This window comes from Arachis hypogaea, chromosome 16, assembly GCF_003086295.3.
Source record: "Arachis hypogaea cultivar Tifrunner chromosome 16, arahy.Tifrunner.gnm2.J5K5, whole genome shotgun sequence".
Lineage (NCBI taxonomy): Eukaryota > Viridiplantae > Streptophyta > Magnoliopsida > Fabales > Fabaceae > Arachis > Arachis hypogaea.
The window spans coordinates 117161777-117176115 of NC_092051.1; the positions used below are offsets into that span (position 1 = coordinate 117161777).

At 31.8% G+C, this 14339-nt stretch overlaps 2 protein-coding genes across 3 annotated transcripts; both read right to left on the reverse strand.

Moving 5' to 3' along the window:
- Positions 1 to 1956: 1956 nt before the first annotated feature.
- Positions 1957 to 5416, reverse strand: LOC112754725 (probable lysophospholipase BODYGUARD 4). Its single transcript, XM_025802474.3, has 4 exons — positions 4664 to 5416; positions 4193 to 4542; positions 3196 to 3392; positions 1957 to 2381 (listed from the first exon to the last, which is right to left on the reverse strand). Exons 1-4 carry the CDS (start codon positions 5088 to 5090, stop codon positions 2063 to 2065), a joined length of 1293 nt encoding a protein of 430 aa, XP_025658259.1. The 5' UTR covers positions 5091 to 5416; the 3' UTR covers positions 1957 to 2062.
- A 1751-nt stretch (positions 5417 to 7167) lies between these two features.
- LOC112754726 (zinc finger protein VAR3, chloroplastic) lies at positions 7168 to 11024 on the reverse strand. 2 transcript variants are annotated; one of them, XM_025802476.2, is made up of 6 exons: positions 10487 to 11001; positions 10274 to 10391; positions 9242 to 9522; positions 9023 to 9121; positions 8434 to 8945; positions 7168 to 8310 (listed from the first exon to the last, which is right to left on the reverse strand). In XM_025802476.2, the coding sequence occupies exons 1-6, from the start codon at positions 10927 to 10929 to the stop codon at positions 7370 to 7372; spliced, it is 2394 nt and encodes a 797-aa protein (XP_025658261.1). In that variant the 5' UTR covers positions 10930 to 11001; the 3' UTR covers positions 7168 to 7369. The 2 variants fall into 2 exon arrangements, with proteins under 2 accessions (XP_025658261.1, XP_025658260.1); XM_025802475.3 differs by having other exon boundaries at positions 7168 to 8945; positions 10487 to 11024.
- Positions 11025 to 14339: the final 3315 nt, after the last annotated feature.

Below are 14339 nucleotides of genomic sequence, written 5' to 3' on the forward strand. Positions count from 1 at the left end.
TCTTACAGATAATTTAGTCATTTACATTGAGAAAAAAATTACAACTACTTTCAATACAGATTCAATAATAGATGGCTTTGAATCGAACCTGGGTGATCTATCTATGACTAGGATGAAGCTTGGGTGAAATTAAGTGGAGGTTCGAACCGACTGATGTTGAAAAATCAGCGGATGAGTTGTGGTTAGGGGTGAAATGTCACTTGAACCCAGAATGAACTTCTATGAAATAGTTTTACGGGATTCACCCAATTGTCTTGATCGTGGGATATCATTGAAACATAAGAATTAGTAGGAAAAATCATTAAACTCAAATATCTATGTAAGTTGCAAATTTTAATTCATTTCAATTTTAATAATAATATTATTAATTTTTTCTTCACATAAATTATAGTTGTGATTTAAATTATTTACATGAAATATAATATATTTTTTAATAATTTGCAGAAAATATCTAAAAAGAATTTGAATAATGTTTGAATATTTTAAATGTAACAACCTATATTTACAACATTTGAAGTTAATTTTGAGATATTTGTGTTTAATTATTTTAATAAATGATATGTTTAATTATCTTATAAGAAGTAAATTTTAAGTCTTATTTGTTATTTTTAATTACATATATAATTTTTTTGTTAAAATAAAAAATTAAAAAAATTGGCCCCCGACTAAATATTGTCTAACTTTGCTCCTGCTCAAAGACCATTAGTCTATTAGGGTGTTTCTTCTTTATTTTTTTTAAATTCAAAACGATGTCATTACACTGCCAGCATGGCAGGAATCAGCCCAACTTAGCTTTTTGATGACAAACTATGGACGGAAAGTGTCTTAGAGACTATTTTGAGTCGCGTGCAACTTCAAAAATAAATTTGAGTAACTATTAATTTCAAATATCACTTTAAAACTCAAGTATAATTTTAGGAACCATTTTAAGGTCTAACTCATTTTAGGATGTTTACACTACTTTAATTAAGATTGATAATATTAATTTTATTTACGAATATTTAATCTGACCTAATCCAATTAAATAGAGTTGACAATCCAACTTGTCGTAAATCAGACTAAAAGCAAAATGGGTTAAATTGTGAGTTTAGGATATATTTAATAAAGTAGATGGAAATTAAATTCACATATTTTCTTTTTTAAAAATTCATAGAACCACTATAAGTCAATTACTTTAATTAATATTATAATACATTTGTTTTCTTATAAATCTTACTTGAAATAAACTAATATATAAAATAAGTTTGTCAAACCCAAACTTCCCACTCACTAGCGTAATTTCTCTAGCATCTCTATGTTCTCACTGCACAAATCCTAAGTTTCTCTTCTTTCTCTGTAATTCGCTTCTTCTATCCCTTTTCTGTGATTTCCTTGTGTCTCTGGCATTCCTACTCACTACAGTGTCACCTAAAGCTCTAACGTCCCTGCTCGACTCCGTATCTGGCGTATCTTCCCGTGCGACTAGAGTCAGATTGAAATTTTTTTTACTATAGTGGCTACGCGGTACTTTAAAAAAAGTATTGCCAAAAATTAAAGTAATACTTTTTATTATTTAATAGTGTTTTTTAATTTAAAAAATAAAAAAAATATTATCAAAATATAAAAAATGTAACTTTAATTTTAACAATATTTGTATAGTTACTGTAACCACCAAAATATCTTTATACTATAATCTACCATTTACATATATTTTATAGATATAATTTAAAAATATTTTTTTGACTAAATTGCCATGTCTATAAGTTATATAGAAAGTTTTTTAATATTATTTTTATCTATAAAAATTCAGAATAAGAAAAAATTTATCCACAAATAAATTTAATGATTCGATATGTTTGTCACACAAATATTTTTTTTGACAAGTACAAAACTAGTTTGCTTTCTTCATGAATTAATTTTTTTGACAAGTAAAATTATAGTTTACTTGATATTTTTTTTAAGATTTAGCTTGATACGTTTCATATAAAATACGATTTACAAATCAATAGAGATAATTTAAGTTATTTTCCAATTCTATGTATGTTATTTGAAAAAATCCAATAAAATCACCTAAATACATATATCAAGATGAAGATGCCCATGTATGCTCTAGACTATTTGCAAATTCCTTCTCTCTGCCAAAAAGTACTGTCTTGTGGTTTGCATTTGGAATAATGTTAATTTCAGCATTTAGAGCCTTCTTCTTTAAGTTAATGCAGCATTCCATTGGTACAACCTCATCCTTGTTACCTTGTATTATATTAATAATAACCCCAGCTTCGGTCGATATTCTGAGATAAGTGTCCATAAATTTCGCCCCACCACATATCACATTGTGCATGGAACTCCAAGCTGAGTGATGAGTGTGCCTAGGCAAGTCTTTGATCAAGAAATGAAGCTCCCTGAGAACAGAAAAAACACATGCTTAGTTATCATCATTGTTGATAATTAGCAAGCAATAGAGACTAGAAATATGTAATGTCTTCTATACATTTTAATTTAGAGTAAATTACAATGATTCACCTAAGGTTAGGTGGTATTCCAAATAAGGTTAGGTGATATACATTGACGTTCCTAAAGATAATGAAAAGGTCAAATGTTATGCTTATGTCATATTTTATGAAATACATGAATGTTGAATGTCCTATTATTTAAGTTGTGTTTTTATATATTCTGTTTTCAGATAAAAAATTATAAAGATAAAAGATACAAATAAATATTTTCTGTCTTCAGATTTAAGAAGTATAAAAAATGTGTTTCTAACATAGAAATATTTTGTGTCTTTATCTTTGTCTTCAAAACCAAAAAGTTTTTTATTTGAGGTTTAGAAATATTATCCTAAAAAATTCTTAAATATAAAATGAGATTAGTATATAATGTATAAAATATGAATAGTGTCATCTATTTTGTAGAAAATCAATAAAATTACGTTATAATTTACTAATATCTTGTCAATAAACACAAATATATATAAACAAAAAATTCAAATCAAATTATTCTTATTCACTTTATATAGAGGTATAAATACAAAAATATTATGATGTGCACACAAAAAATCAACCACTAAATTAATTATTATGTAGTTGTGTATAAACATACGTTGTGTTTAATTCATTTTTAATATGTATTCTATAGAGAGGAGGTTGATATGGTGGTTAATTTTTTGTTTACGAAACGTGGTTGGTATAGATAATAATGGAAAGAAACGTTTGGTACCTCTTGAGAGTAATGAATTTGAGAATGGACTCCCATATCCTGTGGTTTCTGCAGTAGAGAAAGCAAATGCATCTACCCAAGTGCTCATACCATGACATAAACGAAGAACCAAATGCTAATGGAGGCCACAATTTCTTCCCAGCCATATTTGCCAGCGCGTTTAAACAAGCATCGTTGCCTTCAGAAGGAGAGTATGGCTGTCACCAGAGAACCATAAGGAGAATAATGGAGAAAAGTAAGAATACTTTACTAGGCAATAAGTCATAACAGTAAAAGTATGTAACTCTTATTATAACTAGATAATGCAATGACATTAATTATAAATAAATATGCTTAAATGACATTGACCTCAATTTTTTTGTTTTATTATTATATTAGAAGATAAAAAATGGTATGTCTACACTAAAAATCAATCCATAAATATATATTGTTTAATTTATTTTCAATATGTATTTTGTATTTTAAAATGTATTATATATAGATGATTATTTTGGTGACTAATTTTTTGTGCATGTAGCATATATTAGAGTCACATCTCTTTTTTATTAAAATATGCTAACTAGATATTTTTGTATTTTGTAAAATATGATAAATTAAGGAGTATTTATGTAATGGTGTCTTGTATGGTGCCTAAATTTTATACATAGAATTAAAAAATAAAATGATGAATCCCACCATTTTTTATCTCTACTTTTAGGCAATTTAAGAAAAAAAATTATAGGCACCAAAAAATCTCTTTTATGTAATATTGTCTAAAAGAAGAAAAAATCAAGGTAATTTACACAACTAAAAAAGGAAAAAAAGTACTAATCAGTTATGAGCCTTTAATATTAGTATATTACACAAACACCTTTTCTATTTGTAAAAAGCATATACTATTGTTAACACACTTGCGTTTTCTAAAATATGACATTGACATGATACTAATACACAAATTAAGGTGTATTTGTTTAATATTTTTCAAGATTAGTATCTTGTTTGGGTGTAAGGCACTTACAGGTGCAACAAGAGTGATTGATTTTACACAAGTGGGGTACTTTGCAGCAATTGCCAATGCAATTATGCATCCCATGGAATGTGCAACCAAATGGAAAGTGTCTAACTTCAATGGCTGAATCACTGATTTCTCAATCATTTCCACATGTTCCTTCAATGTGTACATGCAATCCCTTGGCTTTGGACTCTTTCCAAATCCCAAAAGGTCTATGGCAATCAATCTGTAATCTTGATTCACTTTCTCAGAAAAACATGGAAACACTGTCTCTGTCCAGAATGAGCAAGAACAGATAAATCCATGCAAGAATATCACATTCTCTGAAGGCCTTCTTCCCCTGCAATTCTCACCATCTGTCAAAAAGTCATAGAATCATAAAATCATTACTCTCTCTCGGCTTCCATCATACAATTTGTGTCTATGAATGAATGTAACAAATGGAACCGCAAAGATTCATTAGTAGGAATATGATACCATTTAAAGGTTCCTTCACAACAAAATGAAGCCTATAGTCACCATCATCATTCATCCATGAAAGGCAAGACTCACATCCACAATCAGACCAGCTTTTTTTCATTAACCTTCCACCAATTTTCTCACATTCTTCATGGGAATCTTCCCTTTTACACCTAATTTTCAAGAACCTCGTCATTTCTCTAAAAATGTTCCTCCTCTCGTTTAGGCTCTCTGACAAGCCATAATCTTCATCTTCCTTCACATTCTTTTCTTTCCGGCCTTTGCCGCAGCAACAAGGGGAAGCCTCCCCTTCAATGTACTCATCAAGGAATCTAAAGATAACGCAGAAAATGGCGTCAAGAAGATCGAAGACGAGGAACACAACAAAACATATGATTGAGTTGAGAATCCGAGCAGCATTGCTCAACCATTTTTGTAAAGACATGGTGATGCCAAAGCTAGAAGCCTAAAACCATATCCTTATCTTTCTTTTCTATTGATACAATCAGCAACAAGTCCTTATGAAAAATGTCACCTGATTCTGTTTCTGAGGGAGAACTAGTTACACTACTTGACAAAGAAATTTTAACAGCTATAATTTACTTCGATCACTTATGTCATAAGAAAATGTAAAATTTAATAAATCTTTCATATTAGGCTAAGAATAGAGTATATAGACAGAGTGGAGTGCTTGAGAAAGTGGCTGGCATCTTCTGGAGATTGGACTAATAGTTCACATTTGGTGCTTGCTAGAATATATAAAATCGTGATAGAGGTTTGGCCACGTCTTCAAGAATATTTAGCCACATTCACGGTCCCCTATCATGTCTTTGACCTGTAAAATTTCACCAGTGTTGTTGTTGTTTTTTTTTTTTTTTCTTTTCAATTAAGTCCTTATACCATATTAGATTTTGTAACTAAATTTCTACCGTAACAAAAATATTGAAATTAACGAAATATTCTGTTAAACTATACAAAATATTAAGTCAATTGTTAGGCATATTTATTTTGTTTAACCGTCAATGCTAGCATTTTTGTCATAGCAGAAACTTAATTACAAAATCTGATATGGTATTAGTGACTCAATCGAAAAGAAAAAAAAATATAGGGACCTAATTAAAAATTAAGTAAAACTATAAGGATCGACATAATAATTAAACCTTATTATTATTGTGCATCTGTTTCATTGTCATCTCATTAGCAAAATTCTATGATGCACGAACACTAACATGGATATGGATACGGGACATGATACGATACGAGACACGCTACACGAATTTTAAAATCTTATAAGATGCAGGGACATGCATATATATAAAATATAAAGTATTTTTTGGATAAATCGTAATAATATATTGATATTTTATTAATATTAAAATATAAATTAATTTTTTAATTATTTTTAATGTCTTATTTTAATTATATAAAATATTTAAAATTTTTTTATTTTAATAAATAATAATATATACTATCTCTAAATTTATGTCATTAATACATTTAAAAATAAGATTGGACACGTGATGGTATATAAATGTGTCAAAGCATGTCCGAAAAATAATTTTTTATTTTTTATTAAGACACTGTTAAATACATTAAATACACATATCAGACGAGTGTCAATAAATGTAGTATTTAAAATATGTCCAATTCACAAATACAATAATTTAATGAAGTGTCCATGCTTCATTGACAAAATTCTATACATAAGTATCTCCGATTTTTTTGTTATTATTTTATTTATTTTTACAACTTTGTCTTTGCTATATACTCGGTCCCAAATATGGATATAGGAGGAAGTTTACATTATGCTCTCGAAAACTAATATATCAAATCTTCGTGACGTTGCAACTTGCAAGGGTAAATAAGTTAATCTATGCTAAAACAGTAGAAGGATTTGTTTGGGTGGGCTTTTAAAAAAAAATCTTTTTTTTAGTTATTTTTTTTAAAAGATCTTATAGAGAAGTAAAAATAATTTTATGTTTGAATATCTCATGTAAAAATGTATTTTTATCTATCAATTATGTTTAAGTATAACAGTATAAAAATATTTTTTTGTTCATTTATTACATGAAAAACATCTTTTTTTAAGAAAAAAAGATCTTTTAAAAAAAAATGTAAATTACAGCTTCTCAAAAAAGATTTTTTTTTTATTTTACTAGTGCTTTTATTTTTACTACTAGAAATTTGCCAAACACGTTAAAAAATAAAAAAAGATATTTTTTTATTGAAAAAAGATCTTTTTTTAACAAAATAATAGTGCCCAAACATACCCGAAATGTAAAATATCGTGTTAAGTTGTTTAAATATGTAGAAAAAAGTCTGACAGAATATTTATTTAAGAAGGTGGATCAAATAAAAATAGACAAATAACTAAGAATAGAAAAAATTCTAGAAAGATAAGAGAAATTTATATGGGAACAAACCATTTTATAAACTCCAATTTCAATCCTATTTCTACATTCCATATAGTAAAACAGCCTCAAAATATTGGTTTTACTGTTCTGAAATTTGACAGGCTAAGATGGTAAGTAACTCAAACCCATGCATAGATACTTCATCAAAAATTTCTTACAACAATACAAAGTAATAGTTACTGATAAGGTTAAAACATCATTATATTTCTTTCTGCACTCGCGAATAAATGGGATACAAATATTTGCCGGTAAAATTTTAATCTCATTCAAAAAATAAAATAAAAACAACTGGAAAACTAACTAGTGCCCTTCAGCTACCTTCATTTTCCTTTTTAAGAGGATCTGAACTCACAACAGGAAGGTTTCTTCGGTACTGCTGAGATGTCGATCTCCTTTCCAACGGCGTTTTCCTCTTGCTCACAACAAATCTATTCACGCCTTTACGCATAGGCATTATCGAAGGAAAATCTTCATCTGGAATCTGACTGAGCTCAGAGATATCCTTGATCTGTGCGACACGACGGAACCACCTCTCTGCCTTTGCCTCCTCTGACATGTCCAAAGGATCTGGTTCCTTGACAGCTGACCCCTCCAAACTCTTTCCTGTCCACTGTGTTCTGTTATTCTGGTTTTCCAAACTGCCTGTCAAATTTGGCTCTTGATTGCTGTTCTTGTTCCCGGAATTCTCTTGATTGAAACTGGAATTTCCACTAGTTAATGCCCCAGAAATGGAACCAATATCATTTTTAGTCGAGTGCTGTCTGGAAGGTTCTGGACTACAGTTCTTCATGTTTTCATCTTGTCTTCTAATCTCTCTGACATTTTCTTTTCTTTCCCGGCCAAATGTAGCATTATGGAAGATCTCTGGAACCCCAGACATTGTTTCAGCATTGGTCATACCTGGGGAATAGTTTGCGCCTCGTAACTCAGCTCTAGCTCTAGCATCATCTGGCATCTTTGGAAGATTCTCTGCCGCTTCAGATATTGAAGATGATTCAGCAGTCGAAGAAATATCCACTGAATCTACTCCATTTTCCGGTTGCTTGTCCTTTTTGGCAAAGTAATCTGGAGGGAAGGGAACAAAGGGGACAAAGTTGGTATTGTTGCCAGATTGTTCCATGGCCAATCGTCTCTTGTACGCAGGTGAAGTCAAAGATCGATCCTTTTTCTTGCTAACAACAAATCGGTTTTCTCCTGTGCGCATAGGCATTACTTCAGGGAAGTCCTCATCAGATACCCTGCTTGATGAATCTGAAATATCATGCAACTCAGCAACCTTTCTAAACCACCGCTCAGATTTTTCAGCTTGATCTTTCTCCTTATCTATGATGCCATTTTGGTTTGTAGAATTATTAGAAAGTTGTGAATTGTTACCTGAACTAGTACCTGCATACTGAGCATCAGTTTCGCTCTTTTCTGTTGTCATGTTCTCAATTTTTTGGGCAGCCAGATCTGAAGAAAATGGAGGATCATTTATCCTGGTTGATTCCTCAGCTTTAAAATCCTCAACCCTGGGAATGCCATTATTGTCCAAGTTTCTCCTGTATCGAGCGTCAGCCAATCTCCTCTCCAACGGAGTTTTCCTTGTGCTCACAACAAATCTATTTACTCCTTTCCTTAATGGCATTATCTCGGGAAAATCTTCATCCCCAATCAAGCTGTCAATATCCGCACTGCTGTCTAGTTGAGAAACCTTACTAAACCAACGCCGTGCTTTCTCTTCATTAGCAGCTAGTCTACTATCAATCTCTGAAGTATTAGTATTGTCTCCATTTCCATACCCCATATTTGACAGGGTATTGGCAGGACCCAAAGATATCTGTCCCGGTCGCTTGCAATCACACCTTAAGCAAGTCATATTCCTCCCATAATTATAGAAATCGCACCTTGAAAAACAAAATTTCATCAATTGGTTGTGTACATCAAAATTAGAGGGGAACAAAAAATAGACGGGTACACATACTGAGGACATTCCCATTCTCCTCCTGTCAATTGTCTTTTTGGCCTTGCTTCCTCACACTCGCGGCATTTAACATTTCTTGCGAAATTCATGAAATTACACCTGCTCAATATTTGAAAGGGAGTGCACTGATTTATCAGAATACTCTTCACAATACTTGAAGAAACAAAATTAACCAATTGTAATTCAAAGTGAAAAGATAAACGATAATGTCCTGCCTACCTTGGGCAAATCCAATCACCCCTTTTCATTTCAATGTTTCGACCAGGAGGCATTGTCTGTCCATATCCACTAGATATTTGATTTTGCACCGAATCGGAAGAGTTGGGCCCAGGTGCACTGTAACTCAGCTTGTAAAGTTCACCAAACAGATTTCTCACAGATGATTCAACAATATCTCTGTTAGATAGATTATTGCTTTCAGATGTAACCAATGGGTTACTTGCATAACTAAGCATAAACTTCATTAGATCAACTGTTGTTGCTCTGTCAGTGTCCAATACCTATAAAGGGCATAACATGTGCAACTAGATCAATGGCTGCTAACTGCTTTAACACACATGACAATGTGAATTAACTGTTCTCACATCACATATTTTCGAATATCGGAATGAAATGGAAAAGATGCAACTATCAAGAACAGAAGTTTAGGATTTTGGGAAATCTCCATTTTTTCACTTTTCTTAGGAGTTAGAACACCAAAAGAGAAATGTACTTGAGCAATCCTTATATGTCAACTTCCAACCACTCAAAAGCAAACTTCTTTCGATTGCTTTCTGGTTTCTGGTTATACACACCAATATTAGTTCGAAAGAGGTGTTGAGAGTGATTAACTGGTTAAGCATGACTATTATATCCCAAAGAAAACTAGAATGCAGCAGCATTTAGGACAAAGCACATCTTATCATCCATTCAAGAAGGAAAACAAATTTAGCATGAAACTTTTTGGTTTTTCTAGACAAACTTATGAAATAATCTCAAGGCATGAAATGAAAAAGCACCCACCCCCACCCAAAAACCCAGAAAATAAAATTGTCAATTTTTCCTATGAAGAAGTGGGAACTTAACAAGAGAAAGGTAAGCATATATTAGGTTGCTAAAGCAACAAGAGTATCTAATTAACCCAACATTGAGAATAATGGATTAATATATAACTATTGCAATGTCACAAACTAGTCAACTTCGATATCCCTATCCATTCAAGAAAAGAAACAATGACAATAATAATAATAATAATAATAACTGGGCACTTACGTCGGCATCATTGGTTGACACGAAAGCTTTCATCTTTGCGATGGATTCCTTTGCATCTCGGAACAGAAAGGGGTTACCATTTTCAACCACAACCCCGACGTCTCTCTTCGAAAGCAACCTACATAAATGCAAGCATACAGCCATTCAATTCAATTCAACACTTGTCAATAATCGGAGCAGATAATTGGATTGGGAACGGAAGAAAAAACGAACCGCAAGAGGTTGGGTCTATCAGCGGCGAAGGCGTAGCAAGCGGCAGCCTCCGCAACGAATTGGCGCGACAACTCAGGGGGCGGCGCGAAGGTTCCGAGGTCAGGGGGCGGGCGGTGGAGGTACCCGGCGGAGGTGAGGTGGGAGAGGAAGCGGGACCACTCGGGCCATGGGTGTGAGACTGAGGAAGGAAAGGTGTCGGAAGAAGAAGGAGAGAAAGCTGCTACGGTTTGAAAGCGTTGCTGCTGCTGGTGCTGCTGTTGTGGTTGTGGATGGTGATGGTGCTGGGACGGTTTGAGTTTGAGAGGAGAGGGTGCGAAAGTTGAAAAGGGAGTGGAGAGGCGGCGGAAGTTTGCGGAGAGGAGGAGGAGGTGGCGGCGGTGGCGGAGGAGAGGGGAGGGAGCTGTGGTGAGGAGAGAGAGGAACCGTGGGGCGGCCCCAACCATGTCTTTTGCGAGTGTGTATCCTTACTTTTCTTCACCCCAAGTGCAAATAAATAAGTCAGTCACTGCACAACTGAGCTCAATTTTTTTTAGTCCCACTAATTTCATTGGCTTTTTTTTTAAATAAATTTTTTTATTTACCTATTTAAATAGAAATATAAAAAATTTTATAGTGCATTGGTTTGTATTTTTATTTTTTATTTTTTAAATTTAAAAAAAAATAAAAACAAAAAATGAAAGCAAGATTTTATAGTTTTTATTGTTTTTACTTTTTTTTATAAAATCTAAAAAATAAAAAATATAAAAAATAGAAAATAGAAAATAAAATCGCAAATCAAACAAACCCTTATCAATTTATATCTTTATTCTTTAGTTTCATTTTCACCATCAAAGACAACAAAAATTATATTTATATTACTTTTAGTATTAGCAAAATTAAAAAAGATTAATTTTTTATTTTTGAGTATTGCTAACAAAAATAAATCAATTTTTTTTTCACATTTTCTCAATCACTGCAAGCGAAAATGGTTAAAAAGAAGAGAGAGAATCTTTTTTTTCTATTTTAAATTTATTTCCACGCTTTTTTTGGGTCATTTTTACTCTAGTAATTAAAAAAATATGCAAAAAATAATTGATTTATTCTATGAAGCACAGACACTTTGCTGAGTTGCAGTGTTTGCGTGTCAGACATATTTCGAATACGACACTCACCGACATTTGTCCGATGTGTCCAATCGTATCTTAATAAAAAATAAAAAAAAATTTTCCGGACACACTTGGACACACCTAAATACCATCACGTGTCAGCGTGTCCAGTCTTATTTTTAACATATATTCTTGAAATAAATTTAGATATAGTATATATTATTATTTATTAAAATAAAAAGATATTTTAAATACTTGATATAATTAAAATAAGACACTAAAAATTATTAAAAATTAATTTATATTTTAATATCAATAAAATATTAAAATATCATTACGATTTATCTAAAAAAATACTTTATATTTTATATGTATGCGTATCCTCGTGTCTTATAAAATTTTAAAATGTGCGTGTCGACGTGTCCCGTGTTGTGTCTTGTCCCATGTTCGTGTCAGTGTCCATACATCATGGGATCTATTTGACTATTAGTATGTGTATAAATAAAAAATTAGATCTTTTTTATTTTTAATGTCACAGTCATAAAAAATTATATGATTTTTATAGTATTTGACTGCAAAAATAAAACTAAATGCACAGATTAATAAATTTATGTATTACGATTTAAATTGATAAATAAATAATTTTTTATTAAAATAAAAAATTTTTAATTTCATTTGTGTCACTGTGTATTTTTTATTTAATAATAACATTAAAATTTGAAGTGTTTAAATATAATTGGAGAAAAAAAAAGTAAATTATTTGCTGAAAAAAATCGCCAAATCTTTATTTTTAAAAGGAATAAAAAACAAAAAGAGTTCAGAATATTTCAAAACATATAAATAAATAAAGAATATATGTGAAGTGATATTAGAAAAAATAAGAGTGGCATTATCATTTTTCATTAAGGTTACGAATTTTATATTCTGCATAAATATGTATAATATGGTGTATGATATTTTATTATTCAATTATTTTTTTTATTAGATTTAAATTTTTAATATAATTCATAACATTATTCTTAAAAAGTATTGTTCCTATTAGGATTTAATAATGAGAGACCTAAAACTTCTCATGATTTACTATTCTATATCCATATTATGCCGTAAAGAGGTTTCCAAGTAGAAAGGTCCATAAAGGTCCAAACAACGTCTTAGTCGACTTAGGTCTAAACTGTTCTGGTTGCTCAGTCCACACAAATCAGGTCTTATCTTAAAGTGACCGATTTGTATCCCATCCAATTTAGAGAGCAAGTTAGAAGTTTCCTACCAACAAGAGAATCTTGCGTACCGAGTGACCTGATCTTCTCATATAGGTAATTTATCGCACGATTTACTACAAAGAACATCTCTTTACTCAATCATCAACCTTTGATTCACCTATAAATACTCTTAGATAAGGCCTAAAACTAAGTTCCACACACCTACTCATACCATTAGCCTTTGATTCACCTATAAATACCTATAGATAAGGTCTAAAACTAAGTTACATACACCATACTCATATATCTACTGACATTATATTAAAGTCTTTTATATAGACCCTTAATTGTCGGTTAGTGCCAAAGAAAAGAGCTACAAGTACTTCCCGCTCCATACACAATCACCTTCATCAACTCAATTTCTAACCAAAAAAATTTTGCAAATTAAATAAGGTTATACTTTAGAAAAATTATCTGGTGTACCAATCAAAAATAGCAAAACACGCTATTCTTGGTACAAATAAGTAGGCTGGGTTAAATTTGTCATGTAGCGATAAAGAAAATGGCAAAAAAAACCTTATACATCTATCTAAGGGAGATTTTCAATGAATGTGCTATAGTTGTTCCTGCTCCCTTTGACTCTTTTTTAACAACCTTCACCTCTTGACAAACTTCTTTGATTTCCATCTCTTATTCACCGACTTCTTTCAAATCATCTTCATTGCTCAAAATATGTTTCGGAGGTTGTGCATGGCCTTCCTCAACTTCAATTTCAAATACAACAGAAGAAGACTCAACAAGACCACCAATGTCACTAGTTGGTGTGAAAGTGTCCTCAATAATGAAGCTTTTCCCTTTCTCAACTTCTCCTAACTCTTCGACCACTCCTTCTAATTTATTGATCTTAACCTCCTTCACTTGTTGTAAATCATGCTTCAACTACTCTTCTTTTTCTTGAGGTTCCAAGCTTTCTTTCACTCCACATTCTTCAATTGAAGTTGATTCTTTGCATTCATCTGTGGATGTGCTTGGATTGTTGCAAGAGTGTATTGAAGTTAAACGGGTTAAAGTTTTGGATAAGGTAGCCATGATATTTTTTTTTGTCTCTTTTGGTATTCTTCTTGTCCTTGAAAAAACACTTGGAATGCTTCTTCTTTAAGAGTTATGGAGAAAAAGAGGGTTCATCATTTGGGAGGGAGTTTACATATATGGAAGGTGGTTCATGATGGTGAGAATGTTGAGGTGGTGTGTATGGAGGTAATGATTCAAGAGGTTCATGAGAGTATTGATGTTGGATGGTAGTGGTTCTAAGTATGATTTATATGGTTGTTCTTGAAGCACATAAGGTTAGTGATGTGGTGGTGGATATGAATTAGGATCATATGAAGGTGTTTGGTGGTAAGATGGGGCTTGTGAGTATAGTGGTTGAGGACAATGTTGAGGAGGTAGTTGATAAGCATATGGTGCTTGAGGTTTATAACCATAACGAGGGCCACCATATCCATTAGATTGGTATGTATTATCGGGTGGATTGTGACCATAGTAGACCGGAGGAGGTTGTTGCCATGA

Bases quoted from the DNA above. Each gene is read 5' to 3' on its own strand.
- LOC112754725 (XM_025802474.3), bottom strand. From the start codon at position 5,090: ATGTCTTTACAAAAATGGTTGAGCAATGCTGCTCGGATTCTCAACTCA. The intron at 3,393-4,192 runs GTAAGTGCCTTA...CTCTGGTGACAG, and splicing joins CAATCACTCTTGTTGCACCT to CCATACTCTCCTTCTGAAGG. The intron at 2,382-3,195 runs GTACCAAACGTT...TTCTGTTCTCAG, and splicing joins AAATTCATTACTCTCAAGAG to GGAGCTTCATTTCTTGATCA.
- LOC112754726 (XM_025802475.3), bottom strand. From the start codon at position 10,929: ATGGTTGGGGCCGCCCCACGGTTCCTCTCTCTCCTCACCACAGCTCCC. The intron at 10,392-10,486 runs GTTCGTTTTTTC...GCATTTATGTAG, and splicing joins GATAGACCCAACCTCTTGCG to GTTGCTTTCGAAGAGAGACG. The intron at 9,122-9,241 runs GTAGGCAGGACA...AATATTGAGCAG, and splicing joins GGTGATTGGATTTGCCCAAG to GTGTAATTTCATGAATTTCG.